General features: G+C 43.1%; 1 protein-coding gene across 1 annotated transcript in view; it reads left to right on the forward strand.

The window, feature by feature from the left end:
* LOC144772331 (uncharacterized) overlaps window positions 1-17,406 on the forward strand; it is a 176,654-nt gene extending 159,248 nt beyond the window's left edge. The window contains exons 12-14 of the mRNA XM_078656571.1: window positions 5,956-6,066; window positions 15,996-17,221; window positions 17,302-17,406. Of these exons, the coding sequence (XP_078512697.1) occupies window positions 5,956-6,066; window positions 15,996-16,849 (965 nt within the window). The 3' untranslated portion in view covers window positions 16,850-17,221; window positions 17,302-17,406. The remainder of the gene's footprint in view (window positions 1-5,955; window positions 6,067-15,995; window positions 17,222-17,301) is intronic.
* Window positions 17,407-24,084: the final 6,678 nt, after the last annotated feature.

Genomic DNA, 24,084 nt, shown 5'->3' on the forward strand with positions numbered 1-24,084 from the left:
GGACTAGAGTATCCTTGGCTTGACCTCAATAAAACATCAAAATGTCATCCCTTTGTTGGGGATCAAGAAATTCCAGTAGAGTCCAAACCACCATTCATCTCTGCTACAATAATACTAAGTCCATCCTGACGAGGTGCAGTGATAAAACAAAAAGTTGAAACCGTTAATGGGTTTCATTGCAAAAGTTCTTACGGAATGCCTTCTGCCCTAAAGAAGGAACAGAAACCCCCACACCACTCATGGACTTATATACTGGTGATGCATTGTTTGCCGTCATTTACCTGAAGCTGTCCATGAAGAAGGGCGTGACTCCCGAACGGCGTAGGCAGCGTTGGTTTCGATGGGGATTGTGTCTGCTTGAGCTGCTCTCGTGTTGTCAGCGATACCTACCTGCGAGTGCTTCTCCTCTCGAGGGGTAGCTCTAAATTTAGCATATAATGTGGTCGGCCCAGGCCACGAAGGAGCACCACCGCAAGACCCAGACGGGTCCTTCGCAGCTTATTCGGCCAGCGAAAACGGAGCAGGATGCGCTCTTTGAAATTGGGGACAACTCTGTATGACACTGTTTTCCTCTACAAAGTGAACTTTAATGGTGATGTGACGGCGGCAACCCACATGGGTATCATGGAACTACTAGTCCCACAATGCAATTTGACAATTCACTTGATATTGTATCATGGGCAGTTCTTTTGGACATATTGTGCGGCCCCACCCATGGTCGCGAGGCGCCCCGCTGCTACAAAACAGCTCCAGCGCTATGTGAATGTTGTAGTGCAGTTTGGAACAACGTGACCGCTTTGACAGCATTTACGAGCAGGGACCCAAGTGTCTCTTTCTACAGCAACCTACTAAAGATATTAAAGCAAATGAAAAGACTGGGCTGTATACCACTATGGAGTAATTCTGCTACACTACAATGACCACAATGCAGCTGGGAGGCACGCCCACAGGGCGGGACTATAATTGAACGCTGCAAGTGCGGCGTGAAACGAGATGCAGCCTTGTACCCCATGGACTCCAGTGCTCAAGGGCTTGGTAGGCAGAAACATGTTTGGATAGCGTCTTGGCTCTTGCAAGCGATATTGGTTTCCCTGCATAACCTGCCAATAAAGAAGGTCTTGAAAACGATTTGTGAATGGCGCCTCAAGCGTTGGGCAGTTCTTTTGGATATATGTATATATATAATATATTTATATTTATACCCAATAGCAAACCACATTTAACAAACAATTTTAATTACAAATAAAAAGTAAATAACATAAAAAATGACAATTTACTGAAAATATTTAACACTTTAAAAACAATCATTATAAATATTATAATTTAAAATAAACAAAAACATAATATAAATGTTAACAATATAAAATAAACTATACCATTCTACATTTGATACATTATACTATTCCGACTACGGTTCATGCAAATGTTAGCAAAGTGTTGGACTGAGGAGGGATAAAATTCACTTGACACAAAGCAACTGTAGCAAAACTGTTACATTACATAGGGCTACAATGTAATATTTCCACTCCATTCAGTATAAAAGTAGGGAAATTCTTAATTGCGAAGGGGTACATTTGACTATTTCCACTACAATCAGTGCAACAGGATGGAAAACAAAGAATTGCGGAAGGGTAACATTAACTATTCCCACTCCAGTCTGTGCAACAATAGGGAAAGTGTTGGATTAAGGAGGAGTAAAATTTACTATTTCCACTACAATCAGTGCAACAGTATGGAAAGCATAGAATTGTGGAAGGGAAAATGTACTGCTCCCACTCCAGTCAGTGCAACAGTAGGGAATGTATTGGATTGTGGAAGGGTATATTTTACTATTCCTACTCCAGTCAGTGCAACATTAGAAACAAACAACATAATAAAATATTTTCAAAAACATAGTAAACAAAAAAGAAATATGTAAACAAAAAGAAATATAAATATATATTTTAAATATGTATTATATTAATAAATACTTATACAGTACAAATATTATAATTAAAGTACAAATCTATATTCTCAAAATAACTAATAAATACAATATTATTTACATTTAAAAAAACACAACATACAATTATAAATAATAACAAAATTACCTATTTTTAAATGTATTACTTAAGTAACTTTCTACCCCTATACTTCAACAGAGTTCACAACACATATCTAAAAGTCTTTATTAAAACAATATTATGTACACATGTTAAATATTTAAGTATTAGTAAAAAATAATTATTATTTATTCCTAAACTAATTGTAATTAATTACTACCCCACCCTTTATTCACTCAAATAAATCAACACACACAAAAGATATATAAAGTGAAAAATTATTGCATAATTTTCATAATTAAATCTCAATTAAACATTTATTAATAATTAATAATACATTAATATGTAATTATCTTCCTACCATTTACTCCTACAAATTCAACTGACACCTAATATATAATATAAAAATCATTTATGTACATAATTATTTATCATTTCTATAAATGAACAATATTTAGTATTAATTTCCTACAAACCCTTTACACGTACCCAAAAATATAAACATTTAATAATTTCATAATTCTTTTCAATTGAAAGAATTAATATTATTAAAAAATTAACAATTATTAAATTATTCTAATTTGGTTATGTTCTACCGTATACCCCTCCAAAATCCACAACCCCTCCTAAAATTTAAAGTAACAAAAAAAGTTTACATAATTAACATAATTGTCAATTAAGTAATGAATATCAATTAAAAATGTATTACTTGATTAAAATTAATTTACTTCCCACCCTATACCCCTACAAAATCCACAACATACCAAACATTTTGCTTAATAATATTAATTGCACAATTGACATAATTCTCAATTAAAAAAATTAATATTAATTCAAAACAATTTTAAATTAATTATCATTAATTTGTTTCCTGCCCTGTATCCCTATAAACTCAACAACCACACTAAAAATGTCACTTGAAAAAATTGCACAATTAACATTATCAATTAATTTTGTATTAAATTAATATTATTTATTTTAAGAATTATAATTGAACAAATTCCTACTCTGTACCCCTATAAACTCACAACCAGCTACGGTATTAAAAATCACAAAAATGTATTAAATGTAATTAAATATCTACTAAGAATTTAATAACTATATTAAAAACATAAACAATCCTTTCATTGTGGCCTTGTACCCGACTGATTATTTCATTGTTGGTTTATTATGTTCTTACTGGTCCTTTTGATAGTTCCCCCTTGACATTCCTTTACATGTTATCACGTATTGTATTGATATTGTCAACCCTATATTTGCATTTGTTTTTGTGACTCACATCATTGTTACATAATTTGTTTTCTTTTCCTCGTGGTTTTTCTATGAGTATGTTGTTTTCTTTTTGTGTAATTTAGAAAAACGCAATAAAAAAAATAAAAAACATAAACCATCATTATTTGAAAAATCTACAACATATACATTTAAATTATATACTAAAGTGCTTAACAATAATTAAAAGACAAGATTAACAACTATAGTTTTGTAAACGATATTAATGACTTCGATATTTTCAAAATTGATATTACTTACGTTAAATCTATGTTCTTGACAACGGTTTTCTTGCAGACGAAATGTCCATATCACAATATTTTGGACCTGATATTTTGGTAGCACAAAATGTTTCTTTCAATATTTTGTCTGAATAGCCTTCTTGCCATGTTGTGTTACCCAGGAGCCATGCATCTAGTCACTTACAGATTCTGACTTTCATTTGAAATCTTTGGTTGTAATGGGTTGAGCAGAAAGGTGATGCAGGAGTTTAGGGCACCAGCTCTTCTGACCAAATGTTCAATGAAGGTAACCAATAAAGAGAGGAGGAGGTGAATGAGGACCAGGACCACTCCTCCTCCAGTAAAGAGGGGGACACGTGGTCCATAATCCCGTTGCAAAAGGATCAAGGGGTTTTTGGGTCCAGTTTATCCCATGCCTTAAATTTTAATCGGGTTAGTTCTGTTTCCCATTGCTCCAGAAAATGGGAAGAACCCATTACCCATTTATTTTAAAAACTTGTGAAAGTAAGACTGACAAAAGGTTGTGTCATATTTATGTATGTTGTTTTGTTTGCAGGATCCTTAGTTGTGGAGTCTTCCAAGTGTGTTCATATATATTAGATGCAGTGTGTTACTTTTTAAACGTATTTAATTGTATATGTGACAATGAAGAACTAGTTCTAAACCGCTCAGGCAACACGTGTTTCGACCCATGTGGCCCGCAAGCCTGGGCTTTCTCAAGGCGTAGTTAAATAAGTACGGTCTGGTTTGTTATAGGCATCAATGCTTCTGTTAAAAAAGAAGTCCTCAGTTAGTGCTCACAGTTCTGGTCATTATGTATCAGTCTACATTCTCATTAGGTCGTCTTTTTTGACGCGATGTGGTCTGGTGTCACCTTAATACGGCCGATTGATTTTTTTTTTTTTTTTTTTTATTTAAGAAGTTTTATATAGCGCTAGCCAGACCGGGGGTATCGGAGCGCTTCACATCAGTTACAGAGCAGATGAAATGAGAGCAGAACATAATACAATAACGCAAGACAGTCGTAATGACAATGACACAGAGTTCCGTTGCGAGGACTTGAAAACACCGCATCCAGGAGGGGTGAGGTGTCAATCTCAGGGCTCCAGCTGTTTCGATCTGTTCGCTAGGGCTCGATCGAGGAAGAGGGTTTTGAGCTGATTTTTTAATTTTGCGAAAGAAAGAATAGTTCTGATGTGAGGGGGAACAGAGTTCCAGATTTTGGGCGCGTTACCAGCGAAGGACCTGGCCGCAGTTTTTTGTTTTCGTGATTTTAGCGGGATGAGAAGTAGGGTGTTAAAGCTTCTGAGAGTTCTGTTCTGGCTGGCTTTTTTAAGTTTAGCCGCCAGATATTCATGTTTGCCTGTGTGAAGGGCTTTGTGGGTGAGGAAGGCTGTTCTGAAGTTCGCCCGCAATTCTATTGGTAGCCACTTGAGATCTTTGAGTGCAGGAGGGATGTGATCAAATTTCTTTATTCCTGTGACCATTCTGGCAGCCGCGTTAAGAATTGTTTTCAGAAGGGCAAGATGTGCTTCCGCTATTCCAGAGAGGACTGCGTTACCATAGTCCAGTCTAGGCAGCACCAATGCCTGGGTGGCTTGTTTAAGATCTTTGGGTGGAATAAAAGGTTTAATTTTGTTCCGTAGCTTCAGGTTGAGGAAGGCGCTCTTCGCCGAGATCTTAATGTGTTTAGTCATGTCGAGTTTTGAGTCTAGGGTGATGCCTAAAGATTTGACAGAATCAGCCAGGGTGAGGTTCCCATTGAGGGCATCGATAGCTTTTAACCACTCTACCATTTGTGGGTTCTCATCTTTGTTTGGAAGTGAGGAGTAGTTCAGTTTTGTCCGGGTTCAGTTTTAAGTGGTTACTAGTCAGCCAAAGTTGCACTTCTCTTAGTGTTTCATTGAATCTTTGAATGTCTTTGGCCGAGGAGATTTCCAAATAAATTTGAGTATCAGCATACAAGTGAAGAGGGTTGTTGGCTTTTCTGAGTAGGGAGGTGAGGGGTTCCATGTAAATGTTGAAGAGTTGAGGGGAGAGCACTGAACGTTGGGGTACTCCCCTATTGATGGGGTGGAGGCCGGACTCAAAGGTTTTGATTTTGATTCTCTGGAAGCGGTTGTGGAGGAAAGAAGCGAACCAGCCTTGAGAAAGCTATATGAACAAACTTGGAAGACTCCAAAACTAAGGATCTTGCAAACAAAACAACATACATAAATATGATACTACCTTTTGCTCAGGATTACTTTCACAAGGTCCATAAGCCTGTGTCACGTTTCTTTGCTTGATTGTGAAATGAAAGGGAGTACTGCGGTGATTTTGGAAGAAGAGTCTGAGCTCCAGGGCCTCATATTGAGCTTGAATGTCTGTGAAATCCTTCTCTAATGTTTTCCTTAATACAGAAGAACATTTCACCATAGTGACGGTCTCTGACAGCATCAAAGAAGAGGTTGAAGACTATCCGGTGACCGGTCCAAGCCCAGAGGAAGCTAGTCCCATTCCTAAAACTGCAGGTAAGTCATTCTGAGGGGTCATCTAGACAGCGTATGTGTTGTCTCTTCCTAACCCTTTGTTTTCTATCAGTATCATTAGAGCTTGCCCGATGCTTACCATTTATTGGCTTCATTATCACGGTCATTTTCTTGCTTTTTATTGGTTAGCTGTCTTAAGATTCCTCCCTCTTTGGAGAATGGACGCATTACTTGTGTCCTTCAACTGGTTGTGTCATTGCTCTGCATTTCTTTTGGTGCTACTTTTTTCTTTATTTTTTTCACTCTACAAGATTGAATTTTTTTCAGCTAGCTCCCTCGTGTACTCATCACCCCTACGTGTCCTTCCGGGCCTCATCCGTTTTTTCTCCCAACACATTCACTTACCCTACCTCCTTCAGTTTTTGCTTGCCACCACCAAGTCTTCCTCCGTTGTCTATGTAATGACTTGCCCCATCCCCTCCCTCCTTCCGTTGATGTCCGTGTTGTTGCTCAAGTTGTTGCCTGCCCGCACCCACCCTCCTTCTGTTGTTGTTGCTGCTTGTCCGTTACATCCCACCTAACGTCTGGGTGCCCCGGACTCATCTTCCCTCCCATGTTGGTTCCCGCCCCCCCTCCCCCCACCCCTTTCTGTGTTGTCCACCACCCCACAATAATAGTAAAAGAAATTGCTATCCGTTCATAGCAGTTTTTTATTTACTTTCAGTCATGACAAAAAAACATTGACAAAGGCAATGGCTGTCTGATAGGCCAGACCTATTGGCTTTTCCAATACTTTTACTTGCAAATACAGAAATATGGAATCAGTCATATTAGTCAAAGAGATCAATGAGCTTCAATTTGCATATTTAAAAGAGCTATTGCACCTAACGCTTTCAGAGCAATAGAACGCCTTCTCAGTCCACACTCTAACTAACATTAACCCAGTGATCCTTCACTTTGGATTTGGGACTCAACAGACTTACCCAGAGGTGAAATTGGCCAGACGCTACCCCTTTACTGCCCTATTTACTGCTTCCTCTGTGGGATGAAAAAAATACAAGACAGAAAACCATCTGGTCCAGCATAATGATCTTCAGTTCACATCAACATCCACATCTAAGGCACTAGCATTGTCAGCCTGCCACCATCCTTGTGGGTCCGGGGAGATCCATCTGGTATCCATTTCCTCGGCGCAGCCATCACATGTAGCCGATCTTGTATAACAGACGGCAGCAGACACCACCAAATTCCCAGCTCAGCCATGTGCTGAAGATACCTCTGCTTGAGCAGGAATATCAGTACCACTATCACCCACTGTTATTATTAGAAAGGGATATGGATCTGCCGTGCTCGCAGGCATCCATGGTAGATAACTCACAGTGCTTCAGTAATTATATCAATCAGTTGCGGTTGCTATTTACCAAACAGAACATTTATAATTACCATTGTAAAGATAATAAATCCCTCATTAATATTAAATAGTCCACAGACTTGAGTCTCGCTGAATTGCTCACTAGACGCCAAGACAAAAGCCATCTCCTTGCATGTCCACAAACCCAAAACCCAAGTAGGGAGACCTGATTCAGACCTTGGCCTCATGAGTAAACATTGACCCAATGCTGGGACATCTGAACCACCTGTAGATTTGGCAAAGGGAGAAGTGAATTGCACCTCAAGAAACTGCACTTGCTCATCAGTTTTGCTTGAACTTTCCTCCCATACATTTTGACCACACTTTCAGATGATGTCAAACAGTTCAAAAGCAGTAATTGTTCCAGGCTTCAACAGGAGGCATTAACTGCAAGCTTAGAAACTGACATAAAGGGCTATGCATGCAGCCAAATGAGTGAAGGTGGCAAAGGTACCCAAAACAATCATGAATATGATATAAGTGGGTCATTCATTTTACTCCTGAGGAATTATATTCCCCAGTTGATTCCTGCCCACTGTTTATAAAAAAAAAAAAAATACGAAAAGACTTAAAAAGCACTAAAAAAGTAACCAGTCTACTGTGACTAAAGACTTTCCAGCATTTAAGAACTACAATAGGGGGTCAGGTGGGAACTGCACCTTCCCGTCTGCTTTTAGAAGTACTGATGCTATGATGGCCACCATTTCTATTTGAAGTCATTCAGAGCCTGTAGCCACAAGATGAATGCCTCAAGACCGCTTTTACTGCCACCCGTCAATAGTAGGCGTAGTACAGGCCACTCTGAATAGCGAGTTGTCACGTAACAACAATCCATTATTCATGGCAATCGTCTTGACAAAGCACGAACCGCACAAACGCTCTTGACAGGAATAGATAAGCCCAGTCACATAGATCCCATTGCCCCGCTGTTTTTACCCTACTATTCTAAGGTAAAATCTTTCCCATTATCATCAGTGAAGAATGCTCCAGGTATGACATATTCTGATATAAGAATTGGGAGTTTAGAAAATTCATAAAATTCTCATTTGGCGTTTCCTGCAGGTTTACTAATATACGGAAACCCCAGTTTGCCCCAAGCAATGATCTAGGGATCTCAAGGAGCAACAAACATGTCCCACTAATTCATGCTTTAAAGTAGTAATCTGAAATGGGTTGGAGTTACATGACACCTCTAATTAAAAGTAAAAAAAATCCTGAATATCTATCAAAAGGGAAGTGTGTTGTTGGGAAGAGGGGTACAAAAGGGGGTGGTGGTGGACGGAGCATCTGAACCAATCAAACACTCACACCCAGTCAACAGATCTGGGTTTAATCCATCAAGCCTGGCTGAAGACGGCTGAAATGCCAGAAACCGGTCCTAGGAAGCTTGTTTCTGGTCCAGGGAAGGCATGGCTTGGCAGTTCGGGCTGGACTGTTCCCATGAGGCACAGGGTCAGACTGATTTGCATATGGCCATGTCTGAACTGGGGTGGCAGAGTGGGCTAAAGAACGGGATGGATTAAACCCAGATCTGTTGACTGGGTGTGAGTGTTTGATTGGTTCAGATGCTCCGTCCATCACCACCCCCTTTTGTACCGCTTTGTTGGGAAGAGGGGCAATATAATTTGCCTCTTAAAGACTCCCTCCAGCTTAGCCAATTCAGAATTTAAGGGCAATCTCAGTCGCATTCAAATCCCTGCCCGATATGACATCAGGGAGTCAACAGCAATAGAAGTGACATGGATAAAGTTGTCAGCCTCAGACCTGAAATTTGAAAGCAAATTGTATTTGTAAACTCGGGTATTAAAATTTCGAGGGTTCAAAGGGAGATATGTCCTCATGAACGCTGCATGCCAAATAGACAACCATTAAATTATTGGGAGGGTTTAAATGTTGAGGCAGAGAGTATTCTTTGTAACAGAACTGTTTTGCCACTGCCTGGACCCCAGATAGGCTTAAACTAAATATTGTAGGAAATGACATGAAGGGTGCTTGCTGCTCCCCTTACTTTGTATCCTATAGACCCTTTGGATTGAAGCAGCAAAATTGACCCAAAATACAAAGCCTGATCCCCTTCCCTAACCCAGGCAAGCCAGCATCAATGTGAAAGACTTCATCTGGGATATTAAACATTTGCTCATGGAACATTAGTGCTGTGCAGAATATTTATGAGGAGTGATCTCTTTTGATTTTTATTAAATTCTGTGACATCATATGCCTGAAAGAAACTTGAGCTGCACAATAATTGCCATACAAAGCTATTCTAAATATTATTTCTGCATTTAAAAATCGAAAAAGTTCATGCTTTGAGGCAGGAGAGTATTTAATGTATGTTCCTACTCCTGATTTTGAAGTCAGTCAGCCTGATATGGATGTTTCATTCCTACTGTATATTATTTCTTGATCTAAACTTGTCTACATTAAAAGATCAAAATTGATTGGTTATTTACTCTTTACTGTAATCCAGTAAAATAAGATGTTGCGAACAAGTTGCCCAATATTTTAGACAAACTGAAAGTGAATTGGTGCAACTCCTATTTGGTTATAAATGGGAATTTTAGTTTAAATCTTTTATGCGACGAGGAGAACATGAAGCGGCCTCTGCAGGATGATGTCCGCTGGTGAACCTCTGCTACTATGCTGTATCAATGACCGGAGAAATTGGGTGACCCTTTAGCAAGTTATATTAAAAGCAGACTACAGATATATCTCCCATTCTGGCTTTTACTGTCTCACAGTGGATATCTCAAGATTGGCTCAGACGTTGCCTGAACATTTAGGAAATCCTTAAAATGTATCTTTCTTTGCGAGATGACCATGCACTTGAGGGCGAGATTAAAACTCAAATAAAATGGAGAGAGGTCCTTATGAGCTTTCATTTGAAGTAGCTGGTTTGTCCTTGTCTAGCCACTATCCTCATGGATTTCTGTGTGGGTGGTGTGCACGTTACCTGGTAGCTTAGAAAAATGGAAATAAATACGAGGGTCAATCCAATATAGCTGTTATATTCTTTTTTTATGGTTCAGTTTTCCATATTCTCTTTTCTCATTCACTCATTGTTTTTTATGTCATACTTTTATCATATGTGTTATTTTTGTTTTATTATCCCTTTAATTTAATGAGGACTCTTTTTGCACAGTCAGTAACCCTGAGAGGAACCTCTAGCTGAGGCCAACCCAAACGAAAACACCAGGCAGAGTACAAGTATTATGTTAGCTTCAGTGAGAAATGCAGACTAAGGGGTCGATTACGATGTTGGTCGGAAAGCCCCCGAGTCGGTTTGTGGTCTGACCGACCGAAAACGATGTCGGCTCTTGGAGTATTCCTGTTGGTCGGAACCGCACCGTAATTTCCAATGGACAGCATTTTCGTTGTCAGGATTAAGATGTCGGTCTCCAACAGCCTTTCCGTGCTGGCCTTTCCAACACGGAAAGGCTGTTGGAAACCAACTTTCAGGTCCCCTAGCAGGGCCCCCTTGCCTCCACAGCCTATGGTTGGTGGTCGAGGGGGTACCTATGGTACTCCCTCTAAAACTCAGCACTGTGTGGCAGGCACCATGGCCTGCCTGCCACAGGGTTCAGGGTTTTACACACACATCAATTTCTCCATAGGAGCTGGCAATATGGCCGTTTATAGCCGTACCACAAGCTCGCATAGAGAACAGTGGGAATCTGACCCAATAGTGTTCGGTTGCATCGTAATCATGCGGTTGGAACTGCCGACCTCAGGTCGGTTGGTCCTGTGTCCGAGACAGTTTCAATCGGAGGCAACTCCGACCAACATCGTTATAAGCCCCTAAGTTGTGTCCTGCACCCACTTTACTCCTGCACGTTGATTACACCTGGTAGCACATCTTGCATGCAGCTAGGCCCACAAAACTGCTATTTTTAGATTTTTGATCTTCTGATGCCCATAAGCTCTGTGCTTGGACCACTCAAGATCTTTGTGACAAATGTTCCTACTTTGTGTGGAAGGTATCTCCATGCTGTACAAGGGGTATTTATGAACACTGGTCCACCACAGGCCTCTGTGATGGTCTCAGCAAGCAGGCGCACAGTGTTTCATCAGGCTAACTGGGCTTAGAAGAAGGAAGAAACGGGGTAAGAGAAAGCTGTGCACATAAGAAGAGATGATGGATGAAGATGCATAGGATGATGCTAGGATCATCCGGCTGAATACATCTGGTGGCTGCAGCTAGTGGTGCTGAATCCGTACAGAGGTAGTGTGATGCCTTCTGATGTCATACCGCTGCCTGGACATAAAGACCATGTACTACATTACACTTCACAGAGGATTGAATCTAGGACACCTACTTACCCAATTGGCACAATGCCTCAGAAACCTACTTGTCCTGTAAAACAAAATCCATGTGTCCCTTTCGGCGCCATGCAATGAGATGATGTAATAATGCAGAGCTTGAGGGCTGTGATGTCGGCCTCTCCTATTATGCTCATATTCTGTCAGGGTTTGGATTCTGGCAAGGCTCGGATTTTCCCATGTTTCCGCATATTTATGTACAGAGACTGAAGTAGGTAGAAAGCTGTAGTACCATGGTTGGGGGGCCCTAGGAGTCAGCGCACACCCACTAACGTGCATGATTAAGGGTATTCACCAACTCCTCTCCAGTCTCTCCCCACACGAGAAAAGGTTAGGTTGGAAGATTTATCCTGGCAGTAGGAGGGGGGGCAATGAAAAAAAGTGAATCTGCAATATCAGCAGATTTTTTTCATGAGCAAATATGACATACCATAACCTATGTATTTGAAATTGCATGTTCACCATAGAGTCGTGTGACACTGAAGCAGATGTTTATTGTTACCCAGCTCAGTAGTATTTATTTTATTGATCTCAGAAGGATGAAAGTTTGAGTGAACCTGCCAAGATGTAAACCTGTGGCCATGTATATTTTCTTATTCAACAATGGAATTCACAAAAGTTTCCCTGAGTACAGTTTCCAGCCATATTTTGGTAAACGTCTGGGAATCACTAAAAGTCCTACTTTAAGAATTAGGCTTAAAACCTATTTTCATGTTGCCCATTATGGTTTTACACTTATTCCCCTTCAATTTAAATATTGGCATGCATCCAGCTCATTTACCAAAGCACTCAAACATGACTCGGAGAAAGTTGGACAACAGTTTGGCAAAACACTTTTACAAGTTGCATTTGTTTTATGTGTAGATTTTATTTTGAACGCAAGAAAGCCACCAATCTTGCTTTCAAACTTCTGCCTATAATCTGTGAATTCTGTGAGCACTGTAAATAGCCTCATATTGTAAAATATTGCAAAGTATACATGTCTTTGTACTGGAAGCACCCTCAGTAATACAAGCTGAGCTTACAGCGCTGACCCTAATAGTAAAGACTTTGCCTTCATGAATAATGTACACTAGTTTGACCCATTACACATTGAAATACAAATCTAGCTTTGGTGTCAGACTATCATTTTCCAGATCAGTACTGTAAACTGCCAGCCAATGGGTTTGTGCTGCAGGTGGTTGGGCGTACTGTTCCTTTGGACATAGTAAACATGAAATCTCACTGCTGGTGAGCCCAAGCAATATCTGCCGGGTGTCAGGCAATAGCTATTCCACATCCCTGGACAGTGATGTCTTGGCGCTTCACAGGATTAAGTATGGGTGGATTTTGCGAATTTGCGATAGGCGAATTCACGCGAATTCATAATCTCGAATCGCAAAATCCGCCAAACTTCGCGAGCTTGCAAATTTTTTTTGCGAGTTCGCGAGATTTTTTTAATTGTTCGGGAACGCGAACTTGCGCATGCGGTCGCAATGGTCGCGGACATGTTGTTTCCACTTAACCAGCCTGCTCGCGATGCCTTTTTACTGTTGCGGGTCGCAATGACGTGTTCGCGATCGTGGCGTCGCTCGGCCAGCTACCAAAATCTCGTAGCGCACGCGAACATGGAGGAAAACCCATCAGCGAACGCAGAATCATGGTAAGTCAATGCCGCGCGTGCAAGATTGTATTTTTGAAGCGCGAACAAGCAAAAAAAAAATTGTGAATTGTGAATTTTTGGGCAATTTCGCGCGATTCGCGAAATTGCCAAAAATCCGCAAATTTCGCGAGTGGAGCGGATTTTCCGCCCATACTTACACAGGATAATAGTTTCAAATGAAAGTGTGTAGGAAGCTGGATCTATACAGTGTACCGAAATGATGGGCACTTTGTAGAGAGTCCAGGTATCCCTTACTAGTGTACAGGGGCTTGCTTTAAGAATCCCAAGGCGTTCTATGTGTGGTAGTGTGATCAAACTGCCTTATCAGGCTTATCAGAGGGGGTGCGAGGCATTTGTTGCAAACACTGACTCCATGAATGAGACTCACACACTCTAAGGAAAACCAACACCAATTTAGAAAAAGAACATAGATTTTTATATTAATTTAGACTCCAAGATCTGCAAGATTAGGTAAGTACTTTTAAAGTTAGCGATTTTGAGAAATGCAGAAAATACAGATTTGAGGCATGAGCCTCGATTGCAGTAAGGTTATCCTATTGGAGAAACAAACACTGCATGGGGAACTTGCAATCGGGTTGCAAGGTTGTTCTTCTGGATTTAAGGTAAGGGATCAAGGTCCTTAGAACCACTAGCGGTTTAGGATAACATGCCCTGGTGTGTCTGAGTGCTCAGGTGCTTGTCGCAAGGGTAGCCTTGAATACTACTGCTGAAGTCTGTGGAAAAACCTGTAACAAGAAAAAGGCTGCAATGGGGACTGGGAGACCAGTCCAGCTGAACCCAAAGGGGAGCTCGGCTCTTATGGGTCTCTGGAGCAAGGGTGAACCCATCAGTAGACTCAGACTTGGGCTGTGGGTCTCAGGTGCAGAGGAGTTCTGTTCGGCGGGTCGCTTGCATTGGAGGCTCTCCCTTTTTGGGTCAACAGAGAGATGGGGACAAAATAGGGCCACTCTCGACAACCGCCTCTATGATGCTGACATCCCACATTGATAGGTCTGTCTTGGCAGTGTAGGTGTCCAGACTGGACACTAAACAAGCCTTGGCTGCTGCAATGGCTCCAGTACCCTGGGTATTGGTGCAGGGCAGCTCTTGGGGTTCCTGCCAGCTCCACGGTTGGTAGGGAGATGCATCAGACCACCTTGAGCACGGAGACCTCCTCCTGGGACCAATGGGTCAGCAGAACAGTTACCGGTTGATGCGCTCTGTGACTGCAGGCTGCATGGAAGTGGCTCCTCCACTTCAAGGGAGATGGTGGCTGGTTGGCGAAGGGCTGGCAGCCCTCTGATGCTTCTGGGGGATGCACAGCTGCAGGACAAGTCAGGTCTTTGCAATTATTGGGACTGGAACCAGCAGGCATGGTTTGGCACTAAGTCCACAGTTCTTGCGTTCTTTGGCTCTTCTTTGCCCTCCTCCTTTAGTCAGGTGAATCTCCTGGTGTCAAGGGGCCACCTGAATACTCAAATTATGTGTGTTAAGGGGAGTGAAGGGTAGTTGCCAATGAGCTACTTACCCTTGGGGTCACTACACCCCTGATATGACATTTCGTGTGGGCATAACCCTGTCTCAGAGATCCTAATTCTACCAAACGCAAGATGGTGTAATCCTTCTTTCGTGGAGCACATCAGGTAGCCCACCTTAGGGGTGAGACTAGCCTGGTGATGCAATATGCTTATTTGCATAGCAAATGTCCCACCTGTCCTGATGCAATATGGGCCTCAGGGCGGGGGGTGGCATCTCACAGGTGTTGGGGGAAGCCGGAGTCACATATCAAAGGCAGCAGGGGTTTTGAAGCCTCTTGCCTGGATATGCTAAATCACTAGCCATCCTGTTGGAGGAAGTGTGAACACCTTCCTTCGGAGCCGGCATTGTTTCTGGCCTCAGAGAGTGTGGGCTCTCACCTGCAAGGGGTCAGTAGCTGTGGTGGTAGGCTGGTCGATACCAGTCAGCCAGGACACTAGACAGTGGTAGGTTTTTCAGGGGGCACCTCTAAGGTGCCCTCTGGGTGCATGTCATAATACATCTTGCACTGACAACAGTACAGATTTATTAAGACAAGGTGTTTGATACCAAACACCACAGGTTTCAGTCAAGCCATCCTGTAGCTGCAGACCTCGTAATGACCAGTGCCTGCTTTTATGGAACCTTGAGATCTGGTTTGCAAGAAAACTGAACAGAAGAGACACTCTGACCTATTTTTAATAATGACGCAGCCGGGCAAGGAATCTCCTGAAAAGATATGTAGTATGACTCCTGGAGAGGGTTGCATTGCACTTCTAGATTTCTTTCTGCTTACCGGTGGTGTCCAACACTTATTTTCGCTTCTCTATGATATGAATCTCTGCAATGACTGATTTGTACTCGTCACTGGATTTTCTGGTATTCTCCTCCTGTAGGTCTAAGTGATAGCACTCACTACTGGAGGGCTATCTAACATTTTGTTATCAAGGCAAATCTTGACATTTTCTCTTTATTACAGCTCCCACTAGCTTACTTCAATAGGACTGTTCACTTCTAATATGTAACATTGTAATTGTTTTTAATAATGTTCCATATAATATTTTCAATTTTCTTTTCGATCCGTAGCCAGCCAATCGGAGATCAGAAACATGAGTGAGCAAGACCCAAGTTCATACTTACTAAAGAAACATCAAAGAGCCCACAGGATTGAGAGACACTTCACTTGCACAACGTGTGAGACAACATTTAATAAAAAGGCACTTTTTGTGGAACATCAAAAAATCCATTCACAGTTGAGATCTTTTCCCTGCAACAAGTGTGATAAGAGCTTTTTTGAAATGCCAATTCTTTTAAGGCACCAGAAGTTGCATACAGGTGCGAAGCCCTTTCACTGTAACGTGTGTGAGAAAAGCTTTACTCGAAAGCAAGAACTTTTAACTCACCAAAGACTCCACACAGGAGAGAGGCCCTATCACTGCACTGTGTGTGAAAGGCGCTTTAATGTAAAGCAAAATCTTCTGACACACCAAAGAAGACACACAGGAGTGAGGCCCTTTCCCTGCACACAGTGTGAGAAAAGCTATATTGTAAAGCAAACTCTTCTAAAGCACCAAAGAACGCATACAGGAGAGAGGCCATATCAATGCACAAGGTGTGGGAAAACCTTCTCTCAAATGTCACATCTTTTAGAACATGAAAGAACACACACAGGAGAGAGGCCATATCACTGCACGGAATGCGATAAAACCTTTACAAAAAAGTCAAATCTGCAAACTCACCAAAGAATCCACACAGGAGAGAGGCCGTTTCCATGCAGTCTGTGTGAGAAGAGTTTCACCCAAAAGTCAGATCTTCGAAAGCACCTAAGGACACACTCTGGAGAGAGACCCTATTTATGCATTGAATGTGAAAAGTCCTTTACTCAAAGGTCAAGTCTTCAAAAGCACCAGTTAATACATACTAGAGCCATAGCCACTTAAGTGACAACTGTACAGTGCAGCGAATATGAAAAGAGCTTCACTCACAAATCTTTAAAAGCATAATTTACTACGTGGAAGAGTGATCCGCAAAAATGATTTCAGTCGCAAGTTGCCCTTTCACTGGCACCTGAGAGATTACAAAAAGACTTTTACACCAACTAGCCCCCAAAGGAGAAAAAGGTGAATTAATAAAATAACTCATATGTACTATTTCAGTAACATGATAGAAGTTGTTGGAACTTTCTGTATTTCTGAAGCAGGATCAACTACTCCCCCCCACAAATGAGACACCAAATACATAGGTGTATGGGCTCAACATTACACGGTCGAAAAGTGATCCATCACAAAACGTGTTGTAAACTTAAATAATATGTAGACTACTGCAAAAACAACCTCTGGACTTCGAGTGGATTGATTGTGAAAACCTACTGTCACTATTAAATAATATGTAGACTACTGCAAAAACAACCTCTGGACTTCGAGTGGATTGATTGTGAAAACCTACTGTCACTATCCCAAAATCTGAAATGTGTAAAATAAATATATAAAATTGTAAACTGATTGATAATGGTTTGAATGAAACACTTGCAACGTAACATCAGCTGATGCCACAAAACAAATTATGATCCTATATATTTTCAGCAAGAAATCCTCTGAGGAAATGTTATGTCATTGCTCTGATCTATTTAGTGTGGTCCCCACTCTGGAAACTCCTGAATGAAAAGTGGTGTTTATTAAGAGTAAGAGAGACTTTTCATATCAAGTTTTCAAGACTACTTCTGCCACCTTGACCGGTCTCTTACAGTGCCTGATGACTGAATCCAGTATCTTGAAAGCTTGCAATGACTAGTTTGTGTTGGAACATGCATATTTATTTCATTTACGTGAAAGTGCTGTAAGTTTCATGTATTTAACAGTATGCCTCACCACTTCTTGAATACAGATGTCATGTAAATTCCTAGGAGACTAGCCCCACTGCAAACTTCAGGTCTACATCACTTAAACTGTATAGAGGCAAATCCATATGAAGTAAAATAGTTTGCTGATTGTGACAAAGAATTGCTCCATTCCATGTTCCATATAGACAGCAAGTATTGCATCATGATTGTGAAATAATCTTTTTTTTAAATATGAGTAATCTCGTCCGTACAGTTTCCATGACGCAGTGATAGTTACTAAGTAAGAAAACCGAACTAATGGATACTCTAATTAATGAACCTAATCAACCTGTTTAAAGATCTGAATCGCACACTGAACCCATCATGCAGGATGGTACGTACAGAGCCACCCAACAGTCTTGAATTTCTTCTAGTCTTATTACGTCCTGTGTTCCTTAGTTGGGTTCATGTAAATAGGAAGATGCGTTTGCCTTGAAGTTCTGCCTTGTGCTTATTGCTACCTATGGTTCAGTAAGGATCGGTGAGTAATTACTACTTTTTGAACGGCGGAAGCCAGTTGGTATTTGCTTTTTTCAAGGGGGTGGGTAGGCGGTGGTTACTTCCTCATTTGAATAAAAGCCCTATTAAATGAATGAACTAAACGGAGCAAACTGTGTGTCTGCTTAAGCAATACAAAAAAGTTTTTACCATTTTTTATTTTTCAAAAATAGAAAAATATTGAATTTCCTGTTCCATTTTGAAATTGTGTAGCTCTATTTTATATTATGATCTAAACTTTAGTTTGTAGTGAATCTATTTTGCTTTGTTTCCTGTTACGCAAGTAACAGAAACAATTACTGTGGTTGAGCTCCATAAAACTGTGGTATAGCCATAAAGTAAACGTGGTTGACACTGAATGTTGTAGGACTGTTATTAGTGTGATGCGTGGGCTCTGTTCAAGCTAGAAGTCTACATGATGCAGATACCACAATACTCATTTTTAGGTCTCGTCCTATTAATCCCGCAAGGGATAATATGACGAGAGTATAGAGGCCAAATCAAGGTCTGAAACCATCACGGATTTCCTACAGTTCGTGTGGTGCACTCGTGCGGAAAGCGCGTCCAAATCAAACCCATCAGCCTCCCTCCCACAGGCTTCCCCAGCGTGCGCTCGGCCGCAGCCTCACTTCTCCTCCACGCGCATCGGGCCGCCACGCAATCCGCTTTTTGGAAGCGCTTCAGCCCACTGGCGCGTGCACGTCGCCAGCCACATCCCACACCATTTGTTGTCTGAGCCTCGGCATCAGACTTCAAAAGGTCCGCTCCCCCGCCCCATCAGGACCCTCACCTCCACCTCTGCCACCCTCCCTCGGTGTCACCTCCCATTTGCAATGCAATCGCGGGCCGCGGCACTCGCGCTTTAGTTGTAAACATCTCAAGTTACAGCTCGGTGCCACGATTGCATTCAAATGCTTGTCATTCATTGTGGTATGTGCATTGTTTATAAACATATAGTTATTATGTGCTCGAAGCAGGCTATTGCAAACCTACCCCCCCAACAAACACCCAAACCCTTCGTGCCACATAACCACTTCCCTCGTCTCCACCTCCAATTTTCACCTCTTCCCTGCTCACCACTGCACCGATTTTCGACACACCACTGCACCGATTTTCGACATCCAGCCGTTTCTCACCCTCTCGCACCGGTTCTCGTTACCCACCCCTCCATCTCCCTCGGGCCACCACGGACGGATGTATGACATTACAACGCTTGCTTTTACATCGCATGCCTTTACAACGCTGTTTTTACAACGCATGCCTTTACAACGCATAGTGCTTTGGGGTGCTGGATAGTGAATATTTTAATTTACTATTCCAACTCCAGTCCCCGTGGATAGTAGGGAAGGTGTTGGATAGTAAATTAAACCTATTCCCTATCCTAGAGCGCCCCCCAGCGCAATGCGTTGTAATGGTTTGTGTTGTAAAAGTTGCGTCGTAAAGGCACTGCGTGGTAAAAGTTGCGTTGTAAAGGATGTTTCCCCCACGGACAAGCGCAGTCTCTCCAGGGCTCCCTCCATACACATCGCCCTGCCCTCCCCGGTGACCAGGAGTGTCGAGGCCACCCCACCCTGGCCCTAGACAGCGCCCCAAAGCTCCTTACATTAGCACTATCAAAATTGTATGAAAACACATCAGCACACCTCCTGTTTCCCGAGATTTATTATCCTCTGGCACTTTCCTCTAGCTCACTCTCTCCCTCCATACACATCGCCCGGCCCTCCCCGGTGACCAGGGGTGTCCTGCCACCCCACCCTGGCCCTAGACAGCGCCCCAAAGCTCCTTACATTAGCGCTATTGTATGAAAACACAACAGCACACCTCCTGTTTCCCGAGATTTATCATCCTCTGGCACTTTCCTCTATCTCACGCTATCAAGAATGTTCTCCCTTCTCCACTTCCGCACCATGTCACGGTATTTCCCCGACTGTTTACTAGGCACGCAGCCATCACAACCTCCCCATTACAGTATGCTTTTAGTAACCCTGACTCAGCGGGTTGTGCAACAATAGCGTGTCCTCTACAGAGCGCCACGAAGCGCCTTACATTAGCGCTATCAAAAGTGTATGGAAACACATCTCTTCATGCCTCCTGTTTCCCGTCATTTCTCTGCTCTGCCACTTTACTCTCTCCCACCTCTCGATCCCTTCGTCCTTTCCTGTGCTCAATCAGCCTATTGCGCCCTACCCCCCACCTCTTCCCCCCTGGCGCCACTGGGGCAGAAGACACAGAGAGCCATCCTGCATGATTAATGGATTTCGCAGAGGCCGCCGCACCCTCCCGCAGGGGGGTGGAGGCTTAGAGGCCGGCGCCATAACCCACGCGGTGCCTACCGGTGGGTAACTGGTTTTGGGCGCCTTAAAGCGCCCAGAAGACCAGCGGAAGTGGAGGACGCTCCAGCCCGCTCCGGCCGGAAGTGACCCTTGACCCGGGCACCTCGAATGGGCGGCCTATGGACGAACTGGCATCGTTTGAACCCCCCAATCAGGGGGGGGCACCAGAGACCCTATGGAGGGGTCCAGGGGATTTAAGTCGCCGCTCTCCCAGCAAGGACACAACTTCGGCGAGGAGCTGGGAGAGCGGCGCAACAACGCATCAACTGAAGTCCCACCCACCCACACCTGAGGAACAGCTAGGTCGCAGGGCTGGATGATGGCAGGGGCGTTAGCGGAAATCCTACAATGGTTGGATAAGGAAACACACCGGCGGGCGATGTGTAGGAGGAGGGCCACTCACTTTTTGATGCCGCACGGCAGGGTGACGTTACCGCACCAAGGAGGGGAGTAGCAGGAGGAGACGGCACTCGCGGCCCAGACCTTGCCGGACGGCAGGGCGCAAATGGTAGCGAGCTGGGGACCTAACTCCAGAAAGAAAAGCTCCTCTCCACGACACGCAGAAGGCATCTGCGACCAACCACGGGAACACCAAGGACTGACAAGGAACTGGTTTTGCACAGTGCCATTTACGAACTGAGGAGTACACAAAAGACCCTGACACCTGTGCTCACAAGATGGTGTCACGAGTTATATGGGACATGTATGATTTATGGGTACAGTTCGCAAATGTGAAGTTGCATAACCTGTATGTGTTCCTTGTTAATATGTGTTATATAATATTAATAAAACTGCGGCCAACAACGACCACCACGAATAACCGGTATTGTTGGCTGACTTTGTTGCAAAAGGGAAGAAAGGGCATCCAAAGGGAGGGGAGGTCGGGGAAGGGCTGTTGGGGTACCCATGGAATGGGCACTTGCGGGGCTTATGCATTTCAACGTCTTAGAGACAAACCGGCCCCAGGTGCCAGAAGAGCGCAAGCCACACACACACACACATACATCCGCCGTCATTGATGTTTCCCGTCTGATCCGAGTGAGTTTACAGATTTCAATCCTAAATTTTTAAACCATAACAACAGGTCGTTTTGCCACCTGTCCCACGTGACCAGGGGTGTCGAGGCCACCCTACCCTGGCCGTACAGAGCGCCCCGTAGCTCCTTACATTTGCGCTATACAGAGTGTATGAAAAAACATCTCAACATGCCTCCTGTTTCACGTAATTTCTCTCTGCCACTTCCCTCTCTCCCACCCCTCTATCCCTTCGTCCTTTCATGTGCTCGAAGCAGGCTATTGCGCACTACCCAATCCCCCCCCACACCCAAACCCATTTCCTTTTTCCAGAACCACTACTTTTCCTGCAACAACTTACATACTTTTTGGAAATAAATATATGACAATCCCATAGGCCATGTTTCTATTATACAATTTGCACATCTCACTGTGGTACATTATCGTCTGGCGTTTACTACACAGTGGATTCGATCATTCAACTGAGCATGCATGTCATTTCACTTTTCAAGGCTACATTGTGTAAGTGATGATAGCAGCCATTCCATTGCTTGAATTTTAAAATCCTTCAACTTGGATGTCCATATTAACCTACGGTCAAGTAGGAGATAGCAATCACTCTTGCTCTCTCTGTCTAATTCCTTTAACCTCATTCTTTGGCTCATGCTTTTTAGGTCGAGCTTGCTCGACTTTTATTAAAAGGATATCTTAAAAGTGCAACCCAGCGCGGCCATCTGCCTTTCCTTTGTCATGGGTAATTTAGCGCCTCTCTCTGGGCACCCTTTCATGTCCGGCAAGCAGGCCAATGCCCCCATGCTGTTGCAATAACAGGCTCACGTTTCACACGGCCCTCGTACCACTACAGAGACACAACTTAACTTTTCCAGAGTCACCATCATTTAAAATAAGACATATTAAATATGCTGTTTGTGTGTGTGCATTTGTTTCCTGGTCTTTTCTTTTCTGCTTGTGTAACAGGAATTTAGCAAATGATATTCACTACTGGGCAAAGCACAAGCTGCGTCAGTTTATCCATACTAATACAATAAAGAGAGAGCCCAAACCTTTGAGGCGGGTAATCTCAGGAACCACAGCACCAATCACAACACCCAATACAGCGTTGGAAAGGGCAGTTGCAGCAGAAGGACATAGGCTATGCAGACGCCCACCATATACATTTAAAAGGTATAAGAACCGTGCCAGCAAAGTAGTCCCTTGTGGGCGTGTCTGCATTGTGCTGTGGGCGTGTGCTGGGGCGTGACAAACGCTGGAGGCGTGTGGTACGTTCCGCCCTTCATGCCATGTCTCATATCGTGTGCTAATCCACCCTGCTCCCTTTAAATACCCCTGCTCCCATAATCATAACCCACCCTTACTCCTTAAAATACCCCAACACCCTTAAACACTAACCCATATTAACCCTATAAAAATACCCTGTACCCCAAAACCCAAACCTATCCCTAAACCCTAAAAATACCCCTGTACCCCAAAACCCAAACCTAGCCCTGAACCCTATAAATACCCCTGTACCTCAAAACCCAAACCTACCCCTGAACCCTAAAAATATCCCTGCACCCCAAATCCCAAACCTAGCCCTGAACCCTAAAAATACCACTGTACCCCAAACCTACCCCAGAACCCTAAAATACCCCTGTACCCCAAAACCCAAACCTAGCCCTGAACCCTTCAAATACCCCTGTACCCCAAAACCCAAACTTACCCCTGAACCCTAAAAAAATACCCCTGTACCCCAAAACCCAAACCTAGCCCTAAACCCTAAAAATAACCCTATACCCCAAAACCCAAACCTAGCCCTGAACCCTAAAATACCCCTGTACCCCAAAACCCAAACCTAGCCCTGAACCACAAAAATACCCCTGTACCCCAAAACGCAAACCTAGCCCTGAACCCTTAAAATACCCCTGTACCCCAAAACCCAAACCGACCCCTGAACCCTAAAAATACCCCAAAACCCAAACCTAGCCCTGAACCCTAAAAATACCCCTGTACCCCAAAACCCATACCTATCCCTAAACCCTAAAACTACCCCTGTACCCCATAACCCAAAACTATATCTGAACCCTTAAAATACCCAAACACCCCAAAACATACCTCAGTACCCCAACACAAGGCCCTCTACGACCTAGGACCCAGTTACCTCAACACGCGCCTGACCTTTTACACCCCCACCCATCAACTACGATCGTCCGATCAAGCCCTCGCCACGATCCCACTAATCCGAAGAGCCACCATGGGAGGAAGATCATTCTCCTACTTAGCGGCCAAAACCTGGAATTCTCTCCCCACCCACCTCCGCCTTACACAGAACCACCTCTCCTTCAGAAAACAACTCAAAACGTGGCTGTTTGATAAACAGCGAAACCCCCTCCCCCAATCGCCTTGAGACCCTCTGGGTGAGTAGTGCGCTATACAAATTTTGACTTGACTTGACT

The sequence above is a fragment of the Lissotriton helveticus genome, chromosome 8, assembly GCF_964261635.1.
Source record: "Lissotriton helveticus chromosome 8, aLisHel1.1, whole genome shotgun sequence".
NCBI lineage: Eukaryota > Metazoa > Chordata > Amphibia > Caudata > Salamandridae > Lissotriton > Lissotriton helveticus.